This window comes from Tachypleus tridentatus, chromosome 5, assembly GCF_004210375.1.
Source record: "Tachypleus tridentatus isolate NWPU-2018 chromosome 5, ASM421037v1, whole genome shotgun sequence".
NCBI lineage: Eukaryota > Metazoa > Arthropoda > Merostomata > Xiphosura > Limulidae > Tachypleus > Tachypleus tridentatus.
Window position 1 is genome coordinate 24,082,890 of NC_134829.1, and position 22,650 is coordinate 24,105,539.

General features: G+C 34.0%; 2 protein-coding genes across 4 annotated transcripts in view; one reads left to right on the forward strand and one right to left on the reverse strand.

The window, feature by feature from the left end:
* The window catches only part of LOC143250725 (frizzled-10-B-like), a 255,452-nt gene that overhangs the window by 13,462 nt on the left and 219,340 nt on the right, over positions 1 to 22,650 (forward strand). The gene's annotated exons all lie outside the window — the stretch shown is intronic.
* LOC143250246 (uncharacterized) lies at positions 287 to 13,383 on the reverse strand. The gene is made up of 2 exons (XM_076500721.1): positions 13,146 to 13,383; positions 287 to 2,671 (listed from the first exon to the last, which is right to left on the reverse strand). The coding sequence occupies exon 2, from the start codon at positions 2,650 to 2,652 to the stop codon at positions 1,831 to 1,833; it is 822 nt and encodes a 273-aa protein (XP_076356836.1). The 5' UTR covers positions 2,653 to 2,671; positions 13,146 to 13,383; the 3' UTR covers positions 287 to 1,830.

The following is a 22,650-nucleotide window of genomic DNA, read 5'->3' on the forward strand; positions in this document are numbered from 1 at the left end:
AATAGTAACATTGATGGACAACTTACTTTTGGTTGTTTATACATAGTAACATTGATGGACAACTTACTTTTGGTTGTTTATACATAGTAAAATTGATTGACAATTTACTTTTGGTTGTTTATACATAGTAACATTGATGGACAACTTACTTTTGGTTGTTTATACATAGTAACATTGATGGACAACTTACTTTTGGTTGTTTATACATAGTAACATTGATGGACAACTTACTTTTGGTTGTTTATACACAGTAACATTGATGGACAATTTACTTTTGGTTGTTTATACATAGTAACATTGATGGACAACTTACTTTTGGTTGTTTATACATAGTAACATTGATGGACAACTTACTTTTGGTTGTTTATACATAGTAAAATTGATTGACAATTTACTTTTGGTTGTTTATACATAGTAACATTGATGGACAACTTACTTTTGGTTGTTTATACATAGTAACATTGATGGACAACTTACTTTTGGTTGTTTATAAATAGTAACATTGATGGACAACTTACTTTTGGTTGTTTATACATAGTAACATTGATGGACAACTTACTTTTGGTTGTTTATACATAGTAAAATTGATTGACAACTTACTTTTGGTTGTTTATACATAGTAAAATTGATTGACAATTTACTTTTGGTTGTTTATACATAGTAACATTGATGGACAACTTACTTTTGGTTGTTTATACGTAGTAACATTGATGGAGAATTTACTTTTGGTTGTTTATACATAGTAACATTGATGGACAGCTTACTTTTGGTTGTTTATACGTAGTAAAATTGATGGACAATTTACTTTTGGTTGTTTATACATAGTAACATTGATGGACAACTTACTCGTTTGTTCACAGAAAACTTGCTGTTTTAACAACAAAATTTACGCTAATGACGTCCATTTTTAAAAGCTAATAAACCTTGTTCGCAAAAGAGGCCACGAACCGCCTCTACCCCTAGTTACATTGTAAAAAAGAACAACTTCGAGTCCCCTAACTTTTTAAAGTGTAAACTTGATCGATGTAGATTCGCGTCTATTATTCGGCTCAGTTATCTCTAACTACATGACCACGTACACTCTCAAATATCTAAATAACAACAACAAAAAACACTAATCACTTGTAATGGGATATCAGATATCCTCCAAAATATTTGTCATATTTTTGACAAAAGGTAAACTTCTTGCACATGCTGCACAAACAGTAATTTGTACTGTCACGAGCTCAATAAATAAAACTGAATCTTATTAATAAAATAACATTCTAGTATTGTACAAAAACGTAGCGTTGCGTCTCAAAATTATTGATTGCAATACCAGAAGTGATATGTGTATATATATATATATATATTACCCAAATTTTATACACACTGATTACAATACCAGGAGTAATATTTATATATAAATTACCCAAATTTTATACACACTGATTACAATACCAGAAGTGATATGTATATATATATGTATTACCCAAATTTTATACACACTGATTGCAATACCAGAAGCGATATGTATATATATATATTACCCAAATTTTATACACACTGATTACAATACCAGAAGTGATATGTATATATATATTACCCAAATTTTATACACACTGATTACAATACCAGAAGTGATATGTATATATATATGTATTACCCAAATTTTATACACACTGATTGCAATACCAGAAGCGATATATATATATATATATTACCCAAATTTTATACACACTGATTACAATACCAGAAGTGATATGTATATATATATTACCCAAATTTTAAACACACTGATTCCAATACTAGAAGACATGGGTGTCAAACCTGGCGATCTAGCAGGAAATTCTACACTTCCTCTTCGTCCAATCTATCTGTCTGGCATAGATATGCTCTCACGTCGCGATGGAAGTGGGGAGGAGCGCCATGCTGCTGGAAGAAACCCTCTTCTTTTCCAAATTGTTCTTGGATGCGTGGCATGGCAAACTCTTGTAGCATGTTGAGATAATTCAATGCTGTTACGGTGTCTTGGAAAAAGAATGGTCCGATGAGTCCCCTAGTGGACAGACCACACCACACAGTCACTCCAGGCAAATTCAAGTGATGTTCCTCTGTAACATGTGGATTTTCTGTTGCCCAGTAGAAGCAGTTGTGTCGATTTATTGAGCCATTCAGCTTAAACGTTGCTTTATCACTCCAAACAATTTTGAGTGGAAATTCATCATCGCCTGCACATCTAGCAAGATACCATTCACAGAACTCAACCCTTCGATTAGGGTCATCTTCATTCAGAGCGTGAACAAGCGATGAGATGAAACTTTTGAATTGGGAACGCTTCAAAATGCGATGAACGTTGGATTTAGGGATACCTGTTTCATGAGACAGTTGGCGCACTGATTTTCTTGGAGAATTCAGAACATTATCAATGACCTCTTGCTCTCTTGTTGGGCTTTTTGATGATCCTTTTCGACCGGAGCGACCCTTTCTCATATGGTGGAGAGTTCCGTGTTCATCAAACTTGGCGATGATGCGTGAAATGCTGGAGCAAGATGGCGCATCCATATGGAACTTTCTAGTAAAACGTCTTTGCACTTCAGCTTTGTTTTCGACTTTCCAAAAAGTTTTGAGAATGAATATTTTGTGCTCGATTGTAAGCGAATTATCCGCCATCCTTGGACACAAGTCAAATCTGAAACAAAAGAAACGGTTTATTAGCTATACACAGTCAAAGAGTGTAAACGTTATTTTGGGACACCCTGTATATATTACCCAAATTTTATACACACTGATTACAATACCAGAAGTGATATGTATATATATATATTACCCAAATTTTATACACACTGATTACAATACCAGAAGTGATATGTATATATATATTATCCAAATTTTATACACACTGATTACAATACCAGAAGTGATATGTATATATATATTACCCAAATTGTATACACACTGATTCCAATACTAGAAGTGATATGTATATATATATGTATTACCCAAATTTTATACACACTGATTGTAATACTAGAAGTGATATGTATATATATATATTACCCAAATTTTATACACACTGATTGCAATACCAGAAGTGATATGTATATATATATATATATTACCCAAATTTTAAACACGCTGATTCCAATACTAGAAGTGATATGTATATATATATATATTACCCAAATTTTATACACACTGATTGCAATACCAGAAGTGATATGTATATATATTACCCAAATTGTATACACACTGATTGCAATACTAGAAGTGATATGTATATATATATATATATATATATATATACTCAAATTTTATACACACTGATTGCAATACCAGAAGTGATATGTATATATATATTACCCAAATTTTATACACACTGATTGCAATACCAGAAGTGATATGTATATATATATTACCCAAATTTTATACACACTGATTGCAATACTAGAAGTGATATGTATATATATATATATATATTACCCAAATTTGATACACACAATGTATAAATTTTGACCATATTTACAGCACATGATTGTCATGTATGCAAAATTTCTCTGTGACCAATCTTTTTATATAAAGAGCCCTCTATACATTTTATTCTATTCAAGGAACTAATAAGCGGCAATAACATCTCTACACTTTGGGATTGTTATATGATATAGTTAATCCTCTAGTAAAGACGTTCAAGCTACACTTTGGGATTGTTATATGATATAGTTAATCCTCTAGTAAAGACGTTCAAGCCACACTTTGGGATTGTTATATGATATAGTTAATCCTCTAGTAAAGACATTCAAGCTACACTTTGGGATTGTTATATGATGTAGTTAATCCCTAGTAAATACGTTCAAGCTACACTTTGGGATTGTTACATGATATAGTTAATCCTCTAGTAAAGACGTTCAAGCCATACTTTGGGATTGTTATATGATATAGTTAATCCTCTAGTAAAGACGTTCAAGCTACACTTTGGGATTGTTATATGATATAGTTAATCCTCTAGTAAATACGTTCAAGCTACACTTTGGGATTGTTATATGATATAGTTAATTCTCTAGTAAAGACGTTCAAGCTACACTTTGGGATTGTTATATGATATAGTTAATCCTCTAGTAAAGACGTTCAAGCTACACTTTGGGATTGTTATATGATGTAGTTAATCCCCTAGTAAATACGTTCAAGCTACACTTTGGGATTGTTATATGATATAGTTAATCCTCTAGTAAAGACGTTCAAGCTACACTTTGGGATTGTTATATGATATAGTTAATCCTCTAGTAAATACGTTCAAGCTACACTTTGGGATTGTTATATGATATAGTTAATCCTCTAGTAAAGACGTTCAAGCTACACTTTGGGATTGTTATATGATGTAGTTAATCCCCTAGTAAATACGTTCAAGCTACACTTTGGGATTGTTATATGATATAGTTAATCCTCTAGTAAAGACGTTGAAGCTACACTTTGGGATTGTTATATGATATAGTTAATCCCCTAGTAAATACGTTCAAGCTACACTTTGGGATTGTTATATGATATAGTTAATCCTCTAGTAAAGACGTTCAAGCTACACTTTGGGATTGTTATAAGATGTAGTTAATCCTCTGATAATGATGTTACAGCTACACTTTGGGATTGTTATATGATTTAGTTAATCCCCTAGTAAATAGTTCAAGCTACACTTTGGGATTGTTATATGATATAGTTAATCCTCTAGTAAAGACGTTCAAGCTACACTTTGGGATTGTTATATGATATAGTTAATCCTCTAGTAAAGACGTTCAAGCTACACTTTGGGATTGTTATATGATATAGTTAATCCTCTAGTAAAGACGTTCAAGCTACACTTTGGGATTGTTATATGATATAGTTAATTTTCTAGTAAAGACGTTCAAGCTACACTTTGGGATTGTTGTATGATATAGTTAATCCTCTAGTAAAGACGTTCAAGCTACACTTTGGGATTGTTATATGATGTAGTTAATCCTCTGATAATGATGTTACAGATACACTTTGGGATTGTTATATGATATAGTTAATCCTCTAGTAACGATATTACAGCTACACTTTGGGATTGTTATATGATTTAGTTAATCCCCTAGTAAATAGTTCAAGCTACACTTTGGGATTGTTATATGATTTAGTTAATCCCCTAGTAAATAGTTCAAGCTACACTTTGGGATTGTTATATGATGTAGTTAATCCTCTGATAATGATGTTACAGATACACTTTGGGATTGTTATATGATATAGTTAATCCTCTAGTAACGATATTACAGCTACACTTTGGGATTGTTATATGATTTAGTTAATCCCCTAGTAAATAGTTCAAGCTACACTTTGGGATTGTTATATGATTTAGTTAATCCCCTAGTAAATAGTTCAAGCTACACTTTGGGATTGTTATATGATATAGTTAATCCTCTAGTAAAGACGTTCAAGCTACACTTTGGATTGTTATATGATATAGTTAATCCTCTAGTAAAGATGTTCAAGCTACACTTTGGGATTGTTATATGATATAGTTAATCCTCTAGTAAAGACGTTCAAGCTACACTTTGGGATTGTTATATGATATAGTTAATCCTCTAGTAAAGACGTTCAAGCTACACTTTGGGATTGTTATATGATATAGTTAATCCTCTAGTAAAGACGTTCAAGCTACACTTTGGGATTGTTGTATGATATAGTTAATCCCCTAGTAAATACGTTCAAGCTACACTTTAGATTGTTCTATGATATAGTTAATCCTCTAGTAAAGACGTTCAAGCTACACTTTGGGATTGTTCTATGATATAGTTAATCCTCTAGTAAAGACGTTCAAGCTACACTTTGGGATTGTTATATGATATAGTTAATCCTCTGATAATGATGTTACAGATACACTTTGGGATTGTTATATGATATAGTTAATCCTCTAGTAACGATGTTACAGCTACACTTTGGGATTGTTATATGATATAGTTAATCCTCTAGTAAAGACGTTCAACGTACACTTTGGGATTGTTTATGATATAAATGTTTACTGTTATTTACTACCAATTCGGTTTCTTTTAATTTACAATTTAATAAATAACTGATACACCGTTTTGAGATTGTTCGTTAAATATGTTCTAATGGAAGCTCCTTTGAAATTAATACCGTTATTTTTACAACGATGGCTTCGGTAATCCAGTACGTGTTTCAGAGTTTCACACAATATTAAAAATTATCTACGGTATTGCATTCTCTGCGGAATTCGGTAAGAACCTTTATTTCTAGTTTATTGATCGAGCACTTTACTTGTTCTATAGTGCTTTACGCTGACAGCAGTGACTATTGTACCTGTGTAAGTATCTAACGCCATACGGAAATACTTAGAATTATTATTCCCGATTTATAAGCAGGTTCTTCTCCTGCTCTGGAAAAAAAACACAACAAAAATATATGCAGAATTTTGAGACGAATTAGCAACCGATAACATTTTAATATGTATAGAGCTGCACGATATGATATCTGTACTCTGTCCACATTAGACAATCGAACCCCAGATGTTAGCGTTATGAGTTCGTATACATACCGCTGACACATAGGGGGCGCTGAAGAAAGTTTTTTCACATCCTTGAAAAGGAAAGAGCTGTTAGTTTTATTGTGAGTCGTATAATACAACTATTTTAAAAGAAATAACAGTCCCCCGCGAGTGCAGCGGTATGTCTTTAGATTTACAACACTAAAATCAGGGGCTCGATTCCCCTTGGTGGGCTCAGCAGAGAGCCCGATGTGGCTTTGCTATAAGAAAACACAACACAAGAAATAACAGGGAATAAAAGTTAATGAAATACGTTTTTTCCTAGAGAAGGAAAAACTCTCTTTGTGGATGAATATTTGTAATCCTGGAACGGTAAACAAAGCAGTGTGAAAGGTTTACATGATTTAACGACACGTAGACCCTACAGCGTTGGTTTTCTTACCTCTTGTAAAACATAAACTAACCAACCGGTCCCGAAAGGTAAGAATTTGCCGCATTTGAAATCTGAACGAGTAAATGGATTTCGTTTATTCTGGTTTGATTTGTTTCTAGAAGTATAATTTACAACAACAACAAAAGAATGTTTATGTCTTTTTTTCAAATCCACAAATATAGACGTTTGCGTGTATGTGGTTGAGTTGTACAAAGGACTGCTGTAGTTGTTGTACAACTCTGTCAGCTCGATCCCAGCGAGGATTGAATTTCATGACAGTTCTATATACGGACCTCTGTTGGTTCTAATGTAGGAAAGAACAGAGAGCAGAAAACATACAGAACATTTTGTTGCCAGGCCGACCGGGTACAACAACACAGAATCCTTGTGTATGAAGTTTGTCTCTACAAAGCTAAATGGGTCGTCCTAAGAACACCGACCACCCAGAGGAAATTTGCCAGTTAAATGTCCTCCCCTTTCAACCCCCCTACTCTTTATGTATTGCATGCATGTACGAGGTCCTTTTCGACAAATAGACCATGTCTGTAGAAATGCTGTCTGAATAGGCATTAGCAGTGTAAAAGCTGACCGAACCATTTCTTCCTACGCTAACGTGTTCAACACGTCGATCTCAGGATGATAAAATCTATTACTCTACCTGACACGGCCATTTTAACAGAAAGAGATGTTATCTCCACTGAGTGGCTGAGTTAGAAAGGCAAAACTGCCAAACAACCAGCTTTTTGCTGATTATAACCTGTAATGTACAGGCAAAAATAAATTTATTCTTACATAATACTAACATTCGAACAGCCCAACGCTAGGTATATATAATTAGTTCACTTTAACCTGACCTAGAATCACACTGTGCCCAAATGTTTAATTTTTGAGAAGTAACTGTCATAAAAAATGCATTTCTATATTCGTGAGACAGAGAACAGAAAAGTTTTTATATTAAAAAACTAAATTAAGAGAATTTAGGTAAATATTTTTAAACAACTCGGTTTTGCGCTCGCACTAACAGAACACATACACAGACTTAAATGTGTGTATATATATCGAATCTCTGTCGGTGTTTGGGTAAGAAAAGTTCATACCCTGAAGGGTCAGGTTCTCTATGACCTCTTCCTCCTTCCCGTACTTATGTTCTTGACGGATTGATATTTATAATTGTAGAACTGAATATTATTTTGATCCTTTTCAGGGCAATGTCCATGTATTGTGGCTCATATATAGTGATTATTTTATTCTATCAGCAAAATGTCAAGTTTGTTGGTGGCATTTGTTTATTTAATATATATATATATGTATATATATTATTATTATTATTTAATATATATATATATTTATTTATTTTTATAATTAAAATATAAGTTAACTGGGGAGAGATATTTAGGACCAGCTTCATCATGTATGAGGTACTTGTCTAGTTCGCATAGTAATTCGTTTTTCATCCAATTCTTATTAAAGTACATTATTGTACTATGTAGGAGTCTATCTGGTATGGTTGGTATCTGGTATTTGTGAATGAACTGAGATGATATAGTTCTTGGAACTCTGTATGCAGTTGTGAGGAGTGTGTTTTGGATTGTTTGTAGTTTGGTTTTAATTATTTTATTGCTTAAAGTTATCCATGCTGGAGCTGCATAATCTATTACAGGTCTTATATATGTTTTATAGATTTTTAGATAGATATATGAAATTCTATCACCATTAGAGAATGTTTTAATTGTTTAGATAAGATATTAATTATCATGGTGTCTAAAGCACATTTATGTTTATGTTTAACGTAGTGTAAAAAAATTGGCGGAAAATTGCGAACTAGAAGTTGATTTACAAGATTATACCTTACATACTCTAACTTACTGTTATTAATTAAAATGTAAATGCTTAAAATATTCACTCTTTAAACTCTATCATTTATATTTTATTTTTTATTTTACGGTTCTTTCAGGAAATAAATCTTAGACAGGTTAAGTCGGTGGATATCTGTTTTTTTTTTTATGTAATGGTAACCGTATCTGTTCGGCCGGACTGTTCTGATGGTCACTGAGCTCGACCCATAATCGCGGGTTCGAATCACCTTCACACCAAACATGCTCGCCCTTTCAGCCGTGGAGGTGTTATAATGTGACGGTCAATCCCGCTATTCATCGGTAAAAGAGTAGCCCAAAAGTTGGCGGTGGGTGGTGATGACTAGCTGCCTTCCCTCTTATCTTACACTGCTAAATTAGGGACGGTTAGCCCTCATGTAGCGAAAATTCAATATAGATTTATCCGTATCTACTTAATATCCGAAAAAGATGGATGACTCTTAAGTAATGCAATCTGTATCTGCAAGTGACTGCTTTTTACCTAGAGGCTGTCTTTATCTCTTTATCATAGAAAGTTTATTATGAAAGATCTTTCATAATATTTCTATTGAATATTATACATTGTTTATAATAAAAGAATATGATCAAATATCCATAATTTTACAAGCGTATTTACGCTAAAAGTAGAAGCATCTTTCTCTGTCGTGCTGTATACACAGCGAACCGTAGAGCCTTGTCAGTTGGTATAGACAGCGAACCGTAGAACCTTGTCAGTTGGTGCAGGTGAAACATGTGCGGAACACATTTATAAAAAAGGAAATTAGATGGAGCTCCAAATAAACCTTGAAACCGTATATGCTTATCACATGACACCATTAAGACTTTAATTTAAAAATGCGATTTTGATTCTAGAAGTTATTAATGTACTCATCGGTTAGAAGAAGTGTTACAACTGTCTGTCTAATGTTAACACTCATATTCAACATTCCGTGATGCTTGTCATTAGAAACTCGCTTAGTTTTGCTATCTTATCTTGTTCCACCTCACTGTAGAGGACACACAAGGGGCAGGACCTGGGGACACCTCCCCCTTAAAATTTCGACCTGGTAGCGAAGAGCCCCTCTGAATGGGGAATAGAAACTTATAACCTTGGAAAATCAATGTTTCAGTTTCGTATTTAACAGTTACAGTTAAATAGTAAATAATGCTCCCCACACACAAACTCAATATACGTTTCCCTGCCTATGAGAAGACATATCGATTATTTCATGTGATTTGTATTAATATTATATGCTAGTGTATTGGTATTTTTTTTTAAAAAATGACTCTTTTCAAGATCACCCATAACAGTTAATTTTATACGTTTTATATATCTTTACCATCTGGCAAAACCGTAAGTCGTATAGTTTTTACCACCGTTAATACACAAACTGATTTTTTGCCAACTCTCTGTTTATACATATATACAAAGGTAGGATTCTTACACGAAAGAAAGCGTTATTCGCGGCTTATGTTTAACTTAGATAAACAGAGAGAATAAAAATTCGCACATAAAAAAAACAACAACTGTTTACATGATATAAGGCAGTTGATAAATTCCTGTAGTTGAAATGAAAGTGCCGCGTCTAAGGACAGCTTATCACAGTAACAACAGAGATTGCCGCTCCCTGAGTAGCTATTTGCCGTGCGGTTCTTTTTTTGATATTTTCAACTAATCCCTGGTAAAGACTAGAAAATACAAGTCAAGCGCTGCACGTTTACTGTGTTATTTATCCAAACACGCAATTTATGTGCGGATAAATAACATGGGCTCCAACGTAATCGGGGTCTTGTTTTTTACAGTTTTCGTTCATTCACATCTTTTTCCTGTTACAGTTTTTCTCCTTTGGCAGCGCATCATAAGTCATGTTTCACAGCATTCCTATGACTGTTTCCTTCGTTTAATTATCTTATTAAACTATTAAGCAAAATATTATGGCACATGTTTATCAAAATAAATCTTTAAGTGTTCAGATTTTTCTATCTTGTAAATTCTCTACAAATGCTCTTTTTATTGTGCGTCAGTTTTGTTATATGGGGCCCGGTATGGCCAGGTGGGCTAATGCTTTCGACTCGTAATCTGAGGGTCGCGGGTTCGAATCACCGTCGCACCAAACATTCTCGCCCTTTCAGCCTTGAGGGCGTTATAATGTTACGGTCAATCCCCCTATTCGTTGGTAAAAGAGTAGCCCTAGTTTTACACTGCTAAATTAGGGATGGCTAACGCACACAGCTCTCGTGTAGCTTTGCGCGAAATTTTAGAAAACAAACAAAGAAACTTGTTATATAGTAGCTGGAGTCTCTGTCTATTGGACGGATGAAATAAAAATTCATTTGTAACAATAGATAGAAAATTGTGCCTTTACTTTCTTTCATTAGCATAATATAGATTAAAGTACAATAAAAGTACTTAAAGGTGTCAAATTAGATGGGGTATCCATCCCCTCACGACCTTCCTCATGTTGTCTTGTATAACTGTCAGGTTTGGTGGTGGTTGATTAATAAATATAACATGTAGGGAAGAGATATGAAATAACAGATATACGACCATCTTGGTTTTTCCTGGACACAAGCTTTGCATTATATAGTAGATAAAAATGTTAAAAGTTTATCATTTCCTACTTTCAGAACACCAGATTTTTCCCAAACTCTCTTTGTTTCTTTTCTATTTCATTTTCGACAGGTAAGATTTCGTATTTCTCTTTCTTCTCATTTTTCTACATTCATTCTTTATTTTGTTTGTTTTTTAATTTCGCGCGAAGCTATACGAGGTGTATTAGTCCTAGCCGTCCATAATTTAGCAGTGTAAGGCTAGAGAGAAAGCACCCACCGTCAACTTTTAAGCTACTCTTTTACCAACGAATAATGAGATTGATCGTAACTTATAACGCCCTTTCGGCTGAAAGAGCGAGCATGTCTGAGCCTACATTGATTCTCCTTGGTATTCTTTCTTTTTAATTTTTTTTCTGTCTCTCACTTTGTAACTTTTCTTCTGTTATGCGTATTTATTAGTTTTCAACAAAATCACCCACCTAGTTTCTGTATTTTTTCCCTATCTCTCTCTTTCAACACATACTTTCTCTTCATATAAATCTCTGCTCTTTTGTTTGTCTCTTTTTCTGTATCCAAAGCTATATCGTTTATATTTGTCTTTTCAGCTATAAACACACTCGCAATCTAACTTTCCTTATTCAGATAAACATTGTGTGTGTGTGTTTTCTGATAACAAAGCCACATCGGGCTATATGCTGCATCTACTGACGGAAATCGAGCCCCGAATTTTAATCCTGTAACTCCAAAGCGGGGGACGATAAACGCTGTTAACTTCTTGTCTCACAAAAGTTTTTAGCCCTCGCTTTCTCTTTGTTCGTACATAAATCTCTAACTTCATCCTGTAATTAATATTTACGATCTATTTGTTTACTGGAAATCAGAAATTTTAATAAGTAATTTGTAAGGGGAAACTTCTAATTTCACACCATAAAGACTCCAATTACGTGTCCTGGGACGCTTGTTTGAAATCAGACGGATTCGATAGGAGCAGAAACATGGTATACGTCTTGGCAAAAACAACCAGAATCAAAACTAGCGCTGCACAACTAGAACACAAACATCCGATCCACTTCCCTGCTTTCAGCCCTCTAATTACGCCGCAGACAAACCCAAGAAACGTTTCGAGCGAAATGAGGACAATGACAGAGTTAACAGCAGTTCCTGAACACCGACCTCTGTTTATCGAGTTGCCAGGTTTGCCCGGACGCCAGTGAAATTAGTGGCTACTGCAAGCAACAATATCAATAAAAAAATAAAAAAACGTCTTACCTTAAGTACAGATATCCAGCAAAGCAATCATTTAGTGTCCTTAAAAGTAGCATTCTTTGTTTTTGTATAGCTCACGTGCAATTGAGTATGCAGTTTTAAACATATTAGTTTTAAACGCAAACCTCAACAGTGATGTATTTGTTCGGACCCCACTGCGAGAATAGAACTACAAATCTTAGTGCTGTAAGCTACGGCTGCTGACCCGCAGTGAGTTGGATATACGACAATCCTTCTACATTTGTAGCTATACTTGAATGACGTCACCAAAGGGTGGTTAGGACAACGTTCATATCTTTACTTCAAGAAGACGTTCATTACACTTAGTACACTTGTAAGCTACCTTTAAGGGTTTTCAATCGTTTATTTTATTTTCCATTTCAACAACCAGGAAGCTAATTCTATTCATTAAGTATCCGATTAAAGAAATTCTGTGTTTGGTTTATTATCAGAAACTGAGCTTTGTATATATATAGATATATTGTGTAAGTCGGGTGATTTTATTATTCGTTTATTTATAAAAACCAAAAACTAAAAATAAACTACCGACCTTCTAGTCAGCACCCGTTGTCGAATCAACAAAATTCTATTGCTGGTAGGTACAGGAATCGTATCTCTGATAATTTCCTATTATTGTTACAAATGCCAAAGAATATCTGATAACTGAAAGAATCTCAACCGCCCGGGGTAAAATATAACCATCCTATAGCATTTCGATTTAATAAAACATAAAATTTAAGATCGAGAAAGCATTCATTACAAGCAGTTTTGAGAACAACAAAGCAGCAGTCGCGTAGATTGTCTACTGATGATACACGCTCTTTGCACAAGGGAGATGAACGTTGCTGGCATCTGTCGGCAGGAAAAGTAATAAAATTAAAAAATAACTTGTACTTACTGCTTCAGTCACGTTGTTCAAGTCATATATATATATATATAGTTCACATATACAGAAGCGTATAGCATTGTTAACTGAAAACAATTCGCGCTAGTTGAACGTTCAGGTAAAAAAAAGGACTTCAAAGGAGTGCCGATTACCACTGGCCTACCCCAACATCCGTGTTCTGTATAGTTAGTTTTACCTTTGATTTGTGTGATGTGACCCTGAACCGAGGTATCATTAAGGCGTTAAAGTATTCATGGCGCCGCTCAGCTCCGAACGTTGTGGTAACAAGAGACCAGAAATCTGCGATTTGAGCGAACTGCTGCACGGTTACCCTCAGGCAAGTGGTTGTCTCTTATCGAACGACGTTACGGACGACCGCTTTATAAGCTACCTCGATGATTTCAGTGTTAGATGTAATTCTAAGAACTTACGAGTGAAGTACATCAAGGTGATGTAAAGTAGGTTTAATTAGCCACTACATCATGTGAAACCAAACACACACACACACACACTTAATCAGCACTAGAGAGTTTGAACGTTAAATTGTTAGTGTCCTCTCTAGTTTGTTTTAATTCAGTGTTTAAGAAGTCAGAAGATTTTGGAAAAGGTCGTTTCTTAATACTTTAGACCATAATACAATCATGGCATAGTAAGAAAACAACGACCGAATATTTTAGCTGTTTAAATGACCAATAAAACTTTACGTCGTTTAAGATGATTTTGAATTATAGAATAGCAAGAAATACAAAATTATTGTACAATATGTTTAAAATTACATTATTCATTGTTGATTTAATTTCCTAAAAAACATAATTAGATTTAAATAACTCTCTTCAAAATATTCACTAACAAGAAAAAACGCCTTCCAGAGTCACATGCAAAAAGACATTAAAAATACTAGTTTTTCTAAACAAGTCTGATTTGAAATATGTCGTAGAAATGTTTAAAGAAATGTACAAAAATAAAATGATAAAAAATGGAAAACAGCGCAGAGTATTGTGAGTATTGTGATTTGTATCACGAATATTTGGTCTACTGATTTTCAAAGCTTCACCAACTTTCGATGTTGAAAACTGTGACGAACGAGGAATGTTTAAACAACAAGAAATTGTGCCTGCTCCAAAGTTTCTTTTTGAACAAACTATTTGTTCAAATCAAGCGTATAAGGAAAATGTGACTTGCCAAGCTATAAAACTTTTTACAACTTGAGGCTGAACGTTAGAGAATACAGAAAGCGCCAATTAATAAAGTTTTAATTAATTTGTCACATCCTTCCCCCCAGTGGCACAGAAACTGAGATTTGAAACCCGTGATTGGTAGAGCACAGATAGCTCTTTGTGTAGCTTTGTGTTTAACTTCAAACAAATAAACCCAATTCTTACAGCATACACCCCCTTCAGTAGCTCAATGAAAAGTCTGCAGGCTGACGTCGTTAAAAACCAGGTTTCAACACTTTTTGTTTGTTTGTTTTGAATTTCGCGCAAAGCTACTTGAGGGCAATCTGCGCTAGCAGTCCGTAATTCAGCAGTGCAAGACTAGAGAAAAGGCAAGTAGTCATCACCACCCACCACCAACTCTTGGGCTATTTTTTTACCAACGAATAGTGGGATCAACCATCACATAATAACGCCCCCACGGCTGAAAGGGCGATTATGTTTGATGCAACGGGGATTAGAACCCGCGACTCTCAGATGACGAGTCGAGTGTGCTAACCACTCATGTGAGTAGAACACAGCTTGACCATTCTGTTGGTTTGTGCAAAACGACAACCAAAACCCTTGTAAAAAATGATGAATATATATAGTACTGCTATCCATGGGGTTAATTTTCGTTATGTCTTGTCACGACTTTTAATTAACAAAGAAACTTTAGTTTGAGTTCTTTTTATATGTTTACTTATGTCTCAAGTTGCTATTTCAAAGATGAGTAATACTTTAATTTGATATTCCGTTTTGATTTCTTGAAGTTTCAGTCTCAGCGAATCAGTGTACGTTCATCCATAATTTGCAAGACAATTCTTGAACTGCAAGAAACATCATGGCTGTTGAATCCCATATTTTAAAGTATCCCAAGTCAGCAAAAAATTATCTTAAATAAGCACTCTAACGTAGAATCTTCTGCAGGAAAAATGCCTCAGAATTAGGAAAATTACTCTCAGAAAAAGGAAAGTGACGCACGAAACCTAATTCAGAACCAAAGGATTTCCAAGTCCGTAATGCGAGTTCTGGACCTTGACTGTAGTGAGTGAGTGTGCTTTTCTTGATGACGAGAAACGCACTTAAAGTAAAAATGGCTGGTTAACGTGAAGATAGCCCAGAAAGGCCGAAACTTTGTTCTCGGCTCTATTAGTAAAGGTTTTAACACCTATACCAGCCGTTCTGGGTGTGTTTTTGTCACACATTCTCTCGCTTTACTCGGTTAAATAAACCATGCACCCCCTCACATAAACACTTTTAATTTATCTCCTACACCTGTTGAGCTTTAACTAAAACAAAATATTTCCTAGAGTTTAAAAACAATAAATCTATTGAAATTAAAATGAGATGACAGAGATTTTGGTTGCTAATTCAGACGTGTATTATTAAACAAATGAAGCATTATGACATTACTTATTTCCCGATTTTTTTTTCTCTCTTAACCTTACGTATAAACGTTTAAGTTATGTTCTTGAAGTTCTTAGAACATGGAAATGAACTTTGCTTCAATATAATTAAACAGTTTAAACCATGCGTACTCACAAAATGTGTATTAAAGACGGGAAGTTCACCCTGGTAGTCCACGGTATATTGTGTAGTTTTTGAACAAGTTTCTAGCAGAAATAAACCCAACTTTTATTACAGAAAACAACAAATCTAAACCTCAGTCTTCCTTTTTCCGCACTTTATAACCATGAATATCAAACTTCACTATTCGATAAGAGTAACTCAATGTTCAGCGATGGCTGTTGACATCTCTCTAATCTGTAAGTCAAAAATAAGGAATAGTTAGCGCAGATAGTTCTTGTGTAGAATAAGGGACGGCTAGTGCTAAAAGGTCTTTTGTTGCTACGCTGTATAACTGACACAAAATAGTACATTATTCAGACATTTGATCACACCACCCTTCTTGTCAAACAGACGTCTCTGTTTATACATTAACAACTATCGCTCTAAGTTCTACCATAAAATACATCATTCCTTACCCTAGTTTCTAGGCCTACACTCTCTATGATTTGTTTCAACAATTGTTTGCAATAGTATGCCCAATTTCAAGGGTTCTTACACAAAATGCTTGAACAGCGTGTGTTTGGTATTTAGGTATAAAAAAATATTTACTTAGACAATTTCTAAACCCAGTAAGCTTTTTCCTGCTAACCTCAGTACAACTACCTCAACAGAAACGTTTATTCTCTGGTGCATGCTTTACCGGTTCTAAAAATCTTGGTGATTATTAAAATAAATATTAATATTCTTTTAATATTAATATTCTTTTAATTTTTTGTCTAGCTTTATAAGTATATTTTATTTCTGGTCACAATCTTGTTTTGCAGAGTTACAATCTTGGTGGTTGTCTAACTTCATAAAGATACTTTATTTCTGGTTACAATCTTGGTGGTTGTCTAGCTTCATAAAGATATTTCATTTCTGGTTACAATCTTGGTGGTTGTCTAGCTTTATAAGTATATTTTATTTCTGGTCACAATCTTGGTGGTTGTCTAGCTTCATAAAGATACTTTATTTCTGGTCACAATCTTGGTGGTTGTCTAGCTTCATAAAGATACTTTGTTTCTGGTTACAATCTTGGTGGTTGTCTAGCTTCATAAAGATACTTTATTTCTGGTTACAATCTTGGTGGTTGTCTAGCTTCATAAAGATACTTTTGTTTCTGGTTACAATCTTGGTGGTTGTCTAGCTTCATAAATATACTTTATTTCTGGTTACAATCTTGGTGGTTGTCTAGCTTCATAAAGATATTTTATTTCTGGTTACAATCTTGGTGGTTGTCTAGCTTCATAAAGATACTTTATTTCTGGTTACAATCTTGGTGGTTGTCTAGTTTCATAAAGATACTTTATTTCTGGTTACAATCTTGGTGGTTGTCTAGCTTCATAAAGATACTTTGTTTCTGGTTACAATCTTGGTGGTTGTCTAGCTTCATAAAGATACTTTATTTCTGGTTACAATCTTGGTGGTTGTCTAGCTTCATAAAGATACTTTTGTTTCTGGTTACAATCTTGGTGGTTGTCTAGCTTCATAAAGATACTTTATTTCTGGTTACAATCTTGGTGGTTGTCTAGTTTCATAAAGTCTAGCAATCTTGGTGGTTGTCTATATAAAGATACTTTATTTCTGGTTACAATCTTGGTTTGTCTAGTTTAAAGATACTTTTGTTTCTGGTTACAATCTTGGTGGTTGTCTAGTTTCATAAAGATACTTTATTTCTGGTTACAATCTTGGTGGTTGTCACATGGTTTGTTGTCCCTTCATATTTTGTTTCTGGTTACAATCTTGATAAAGATACTTTATTTCTGTTACAATCTTGGTGGTTGTCTAGCTTCATAAAGATACTTTATTTCTGTTTTTCTTTTTCACATGGTTTGTTGTCCCCTCCTGGGACAGTGGTAAGTCTACGGATTTACAACGCTGAAATCACAGGTTCGATTCCCCTCGGTGGACATGCGAGATAGCCCTATGTGGCCTTGCTATAAGAAAATATACACACACATTCACATGATCTGCAGTTCGAAGTCGTGTTCTTGTAAGTTTATCAGCGATCTGGCGAGAAAGAACGAGTTGATTTACATGTTGCACAATTACTACCATCAGTTTGTGATCTCATTCTATATATGACACTATTACTACCATCAGTTTGTGATCTCATTCATTCTATGTATGACACTATTACTACCATTAGTTTGTGATCTCATTCATTCTATGTATGACACTATTACTACCATCAGTTTGTGATCTCATTCATTCTATGTATGACACTATTACTACCATTAGTTTGTGATCTCATTCATTCTATGTATGACACTATTACTACCATCAGTTTGTGATCTCATTCATTCTATGTATGACACTATTACTGCCATTAGTTTGTGATCTCATTCATTCTATGTATGACACTATTACTACCATCAGTTTGTGATCTCATTCATTCTATGTATGACACTATTACTGCCATTAGTTTGTGATCTCATTCATTCTATATATGACACTATTACTACCATCAGTTTGTGATCTCATTCATTCTATGTATGACACTATTACTGCCATTAGTTTGTGATCTCATTCATTCTATGTATGACACTATTACTACCATTAGTTTGTGATCTCATTCATTCTATGTATGACACTATTACTACCATCAGTTTGTGATCTCATTCATTCTATGTATGACACTATTACTACCATCAGTTTGTGATCTCATTCATTCTATGTATGACACTATTACTGCCATCAGTTTGTGATCTCATTCATTCTATGTATGACACTATTACTGCCATTAGTTTGTGATCTCATTCATTCTATGTATCACACTATTACTACCATCAGTTTGTGATCTCATTCATTCTATGTATGACACTATTACTGCCATTAGTTTGTGATCTCATTCATTCTATGTATGACACTATTACTACCATCAGTTTGTGATCTCATTCATTCTATGTATGACACTATTACTACCATCAGTTTGTGATCTCATTCATTCTATGTATGACACTATTACTACCATCAGTTTGTGATCTCATTCATTCTATGTATGACACTATTACTACCATCAGTTTGTGATCTCATTCATTCTATGTATGACACTATTACTACCATTCAGTTTGTGATCTCATTCATTCTATGTATGACACTATTACTGTTTGTGATCTCATTCATTCTATGTATGACACTATTACTGCCATTAGTTTGTGATCTCATTCATTCTATGTATGACACTATTACTGCCATTAGTTTGTGATCTCATTCATTCTATGTATGACACTATTACTACCATTAGTTTGTGATCTCATTCATTCTATGTATGACACTATTACTGCCATCAGTTTGTGATCTCATTCATTCTATGTATGACACTATTACTACCATCAGTTTGTGATCTCATTCATTCTATGTATGACACTATTACTACCATTAGTTTGTGATCTCATTCATTCATTCATTCATGTATGACACTATTACTACCATTAGTTTGTGATCTCATTCATTCTATATATGACACTATTACTACCATCAGTTTGTGATCTCATTCATTCTATGTATGACACTATTACTACCATCAGTTTGTGATCTCATTCATTCTATGTATGACACTATTACTACCATCAGTTTGTGATCTCATTCATTCTATATATGACACTATTACTACCATCAGTTTGTGATCTCATTCATTCTATATATGACACTATTACTACCATCAGTTTGTGATCTCATTCATTCTATGTATGACACTATTACTACCATTAGTTTGTGATCTCATTCATTCTATGTATGACACTATTACTACCATCAGTTTGTGATCTCATTCATTCTATATATGACACTATTACTACCATCAGTTTGTGATCTCATTCATTCTATGTATGACACTATTACTACCATCAGTTTGTGATCTCATTCATTCTATGTATGACACTATTACTACCATCAGTTTGTGATCTCATTCATTCTATATATGACACTATTACTACCATCAGTTTGTGATCTCATTCATTCTATGTATGACACTATTACTACCATCAGTTTGTGATCTCATTCATTCTATGTATGACACTATTACTACCATCAGTTTGTGATCTCATTCATTCTATGTATGACACTATTACTACCATCAGTTTGTGATCTCATTCATTCTATGTATGACACTATTACTACCATCAGTTTGTGATCTCATTCATTCTATATATGACACTATTACTACCATCAGTTTGTGATCTCATTCATTCTATGTATGACACTATTACTACCATCAGTTTGTGATCTCATTCATTCTATGTATGACACTATTACTACCATCAGTTTGTGATCTCATTCATTCTATGTATGACACTATTACTACCATCAGTTTGTGATCTCATTACATTACATTGTGTTCTTGAGTATAAAAATATAACAGAGACGTTAACAATATGCGAACTATATTATACCCAATATATCCAGTGCCGACGACGCGTTTCACTAATGCCAAAGTTCATCAGAGAGACTAGAATACTGTAGAAATTGTGGTGCTCTAAGCGCGACACCAGAAATAAGCACTTTATCTTGTCATGTGCTTAAAAAATGACAAACAATACATGTTGTCCAGACTACATATCATGACAGCCGTTACATTTATATAAAAGGTATAATAAAGTGGCAGTTATATTACCGTTCATTGTCACTCTATGTTTGTGATATGTTAAGACACTATAATACTGTTCACTTGTACTTCATGTTCAGGGTAAATAAGATAGTAGTTATGTTTCAATTCAGTTTTATTCCACATATAACAGGTCACGTAAGGTTCAGGATAAAGTATGGCAAGGAACTCTACACTTTTTACTTCAGATTCATGATATGGAAACAGCTGCTGTGTAACCTGTCCTCACGTATATCACATATAAGTAAAGTGAAAATCGGTTTTATTTCATATTCATAGAAGAGTATAGCATTACATGTGTTGTTATATCAACTCCCTCTCTCACTATTTTTTAATTTTAGCTTCAGAGCTCACCCGATCTTCGGCCCAGCATAGCATGGTAAAAGAGTAGTCCAAGAGTTGGCGGTGGGTGGTGATGACTAGCTGCTTTCCCTCTAATCTTACACTACTAAATTAGGGACGGCTAGCACAGATAGCCCTCAAGCTTTGCGCGGATTTCAAAAACAAACAAACAAACACCCGATCTTTATAGATCATTTTCTCGTAGCTTTGTTGTTCTTTTCGTCTAAAACGTTTGTGTCAGATTCTAAAATAAAACCCATCTGTCCACCAAAAAGTGGAAGTGGTTACGTCATTTGTATCATGATATGGTATGATAATTTATTATACGACTCAGGGTCACTTTTAATCACGGTGTTGTTTGGTAGCATATACGATGCAGCACACTTATTCTTCGTGCTAATATTTATTTCTAGTGAAAGCACTCGGCTTCGCTTGGATTATTAAATTGATAGTGTGTGTATTCTGAACCTATTTCAGCATAAAGTATAACCTTTATACTTTGTTTGCTAAGCAACATGATGATATAAAAACCATTTTTGAAACGCATTGTTACCAAAATGCACTGGTTTTTCTATATATCAGAAGATCATATAAAAGGAATCACTTTTTTTATATGTGATTCTTCGCTAGTTTGCATCAAAGAAAGCTACACATCTATGTAAATATAAGATAAGTAATACCCAAATGTACACTCTCAGGGTCCAGTTAGTAGAGGTACAAAGTGTTATACGTCTAGGATTTTTACTCTTGGAGCTATTGCCGTCATACACAGACACGCCCTTTTATTGTTATAGATATGGTTCAACGTCGTTTCTGTTTCATGCTGTTGTTTTGTAACACTTACAGTGCAATCCAGTCATAATTCATATTAATGCTACCGTATGATAAACAACACGGTTTAGCATTAAGTCAAAATCATGACATATCGTGGTGATATTTACGGCATTCTTTAATCACTTGATGGAGATTTTCATTTTGATATATATTTATAGAAAAGATAAAAATATTTGATAAATCTTTTATGTTTGATATTTTCATAATGTAATACATATTTTAGTGTACAATTTTCATATATACTTTCACACTACAACAATAATAATATTTCACTCAAGCGTTTCTCGTCTACAAGTCTCATATTTGTGTAAAGGTAAGACGCTTCTATCTTCCTATAACTGTCACTCGGTGGAACAACGGTTAGTTAATGGATATACTATGCTAAAATAAGCGGCTCGATTCCCCTAGGTAGACACAGCAAATAGCTCAATGTGGCTTTGCTCTCAAACAAACAACTTTCTATGTAGAATTATAACACTTATTTGAATCATATATTTTGCGCATTTTCTACACGACTATCTCTATTTTCCATCCATTATTTTATTTTAAATTTACGGTTTCGCAATAAAAACCTAAGTAACAAACAGTTTTACTGAACTTTTCTTATATTACTGTAGAGTGATACAGATAATTCAGTGAAAGA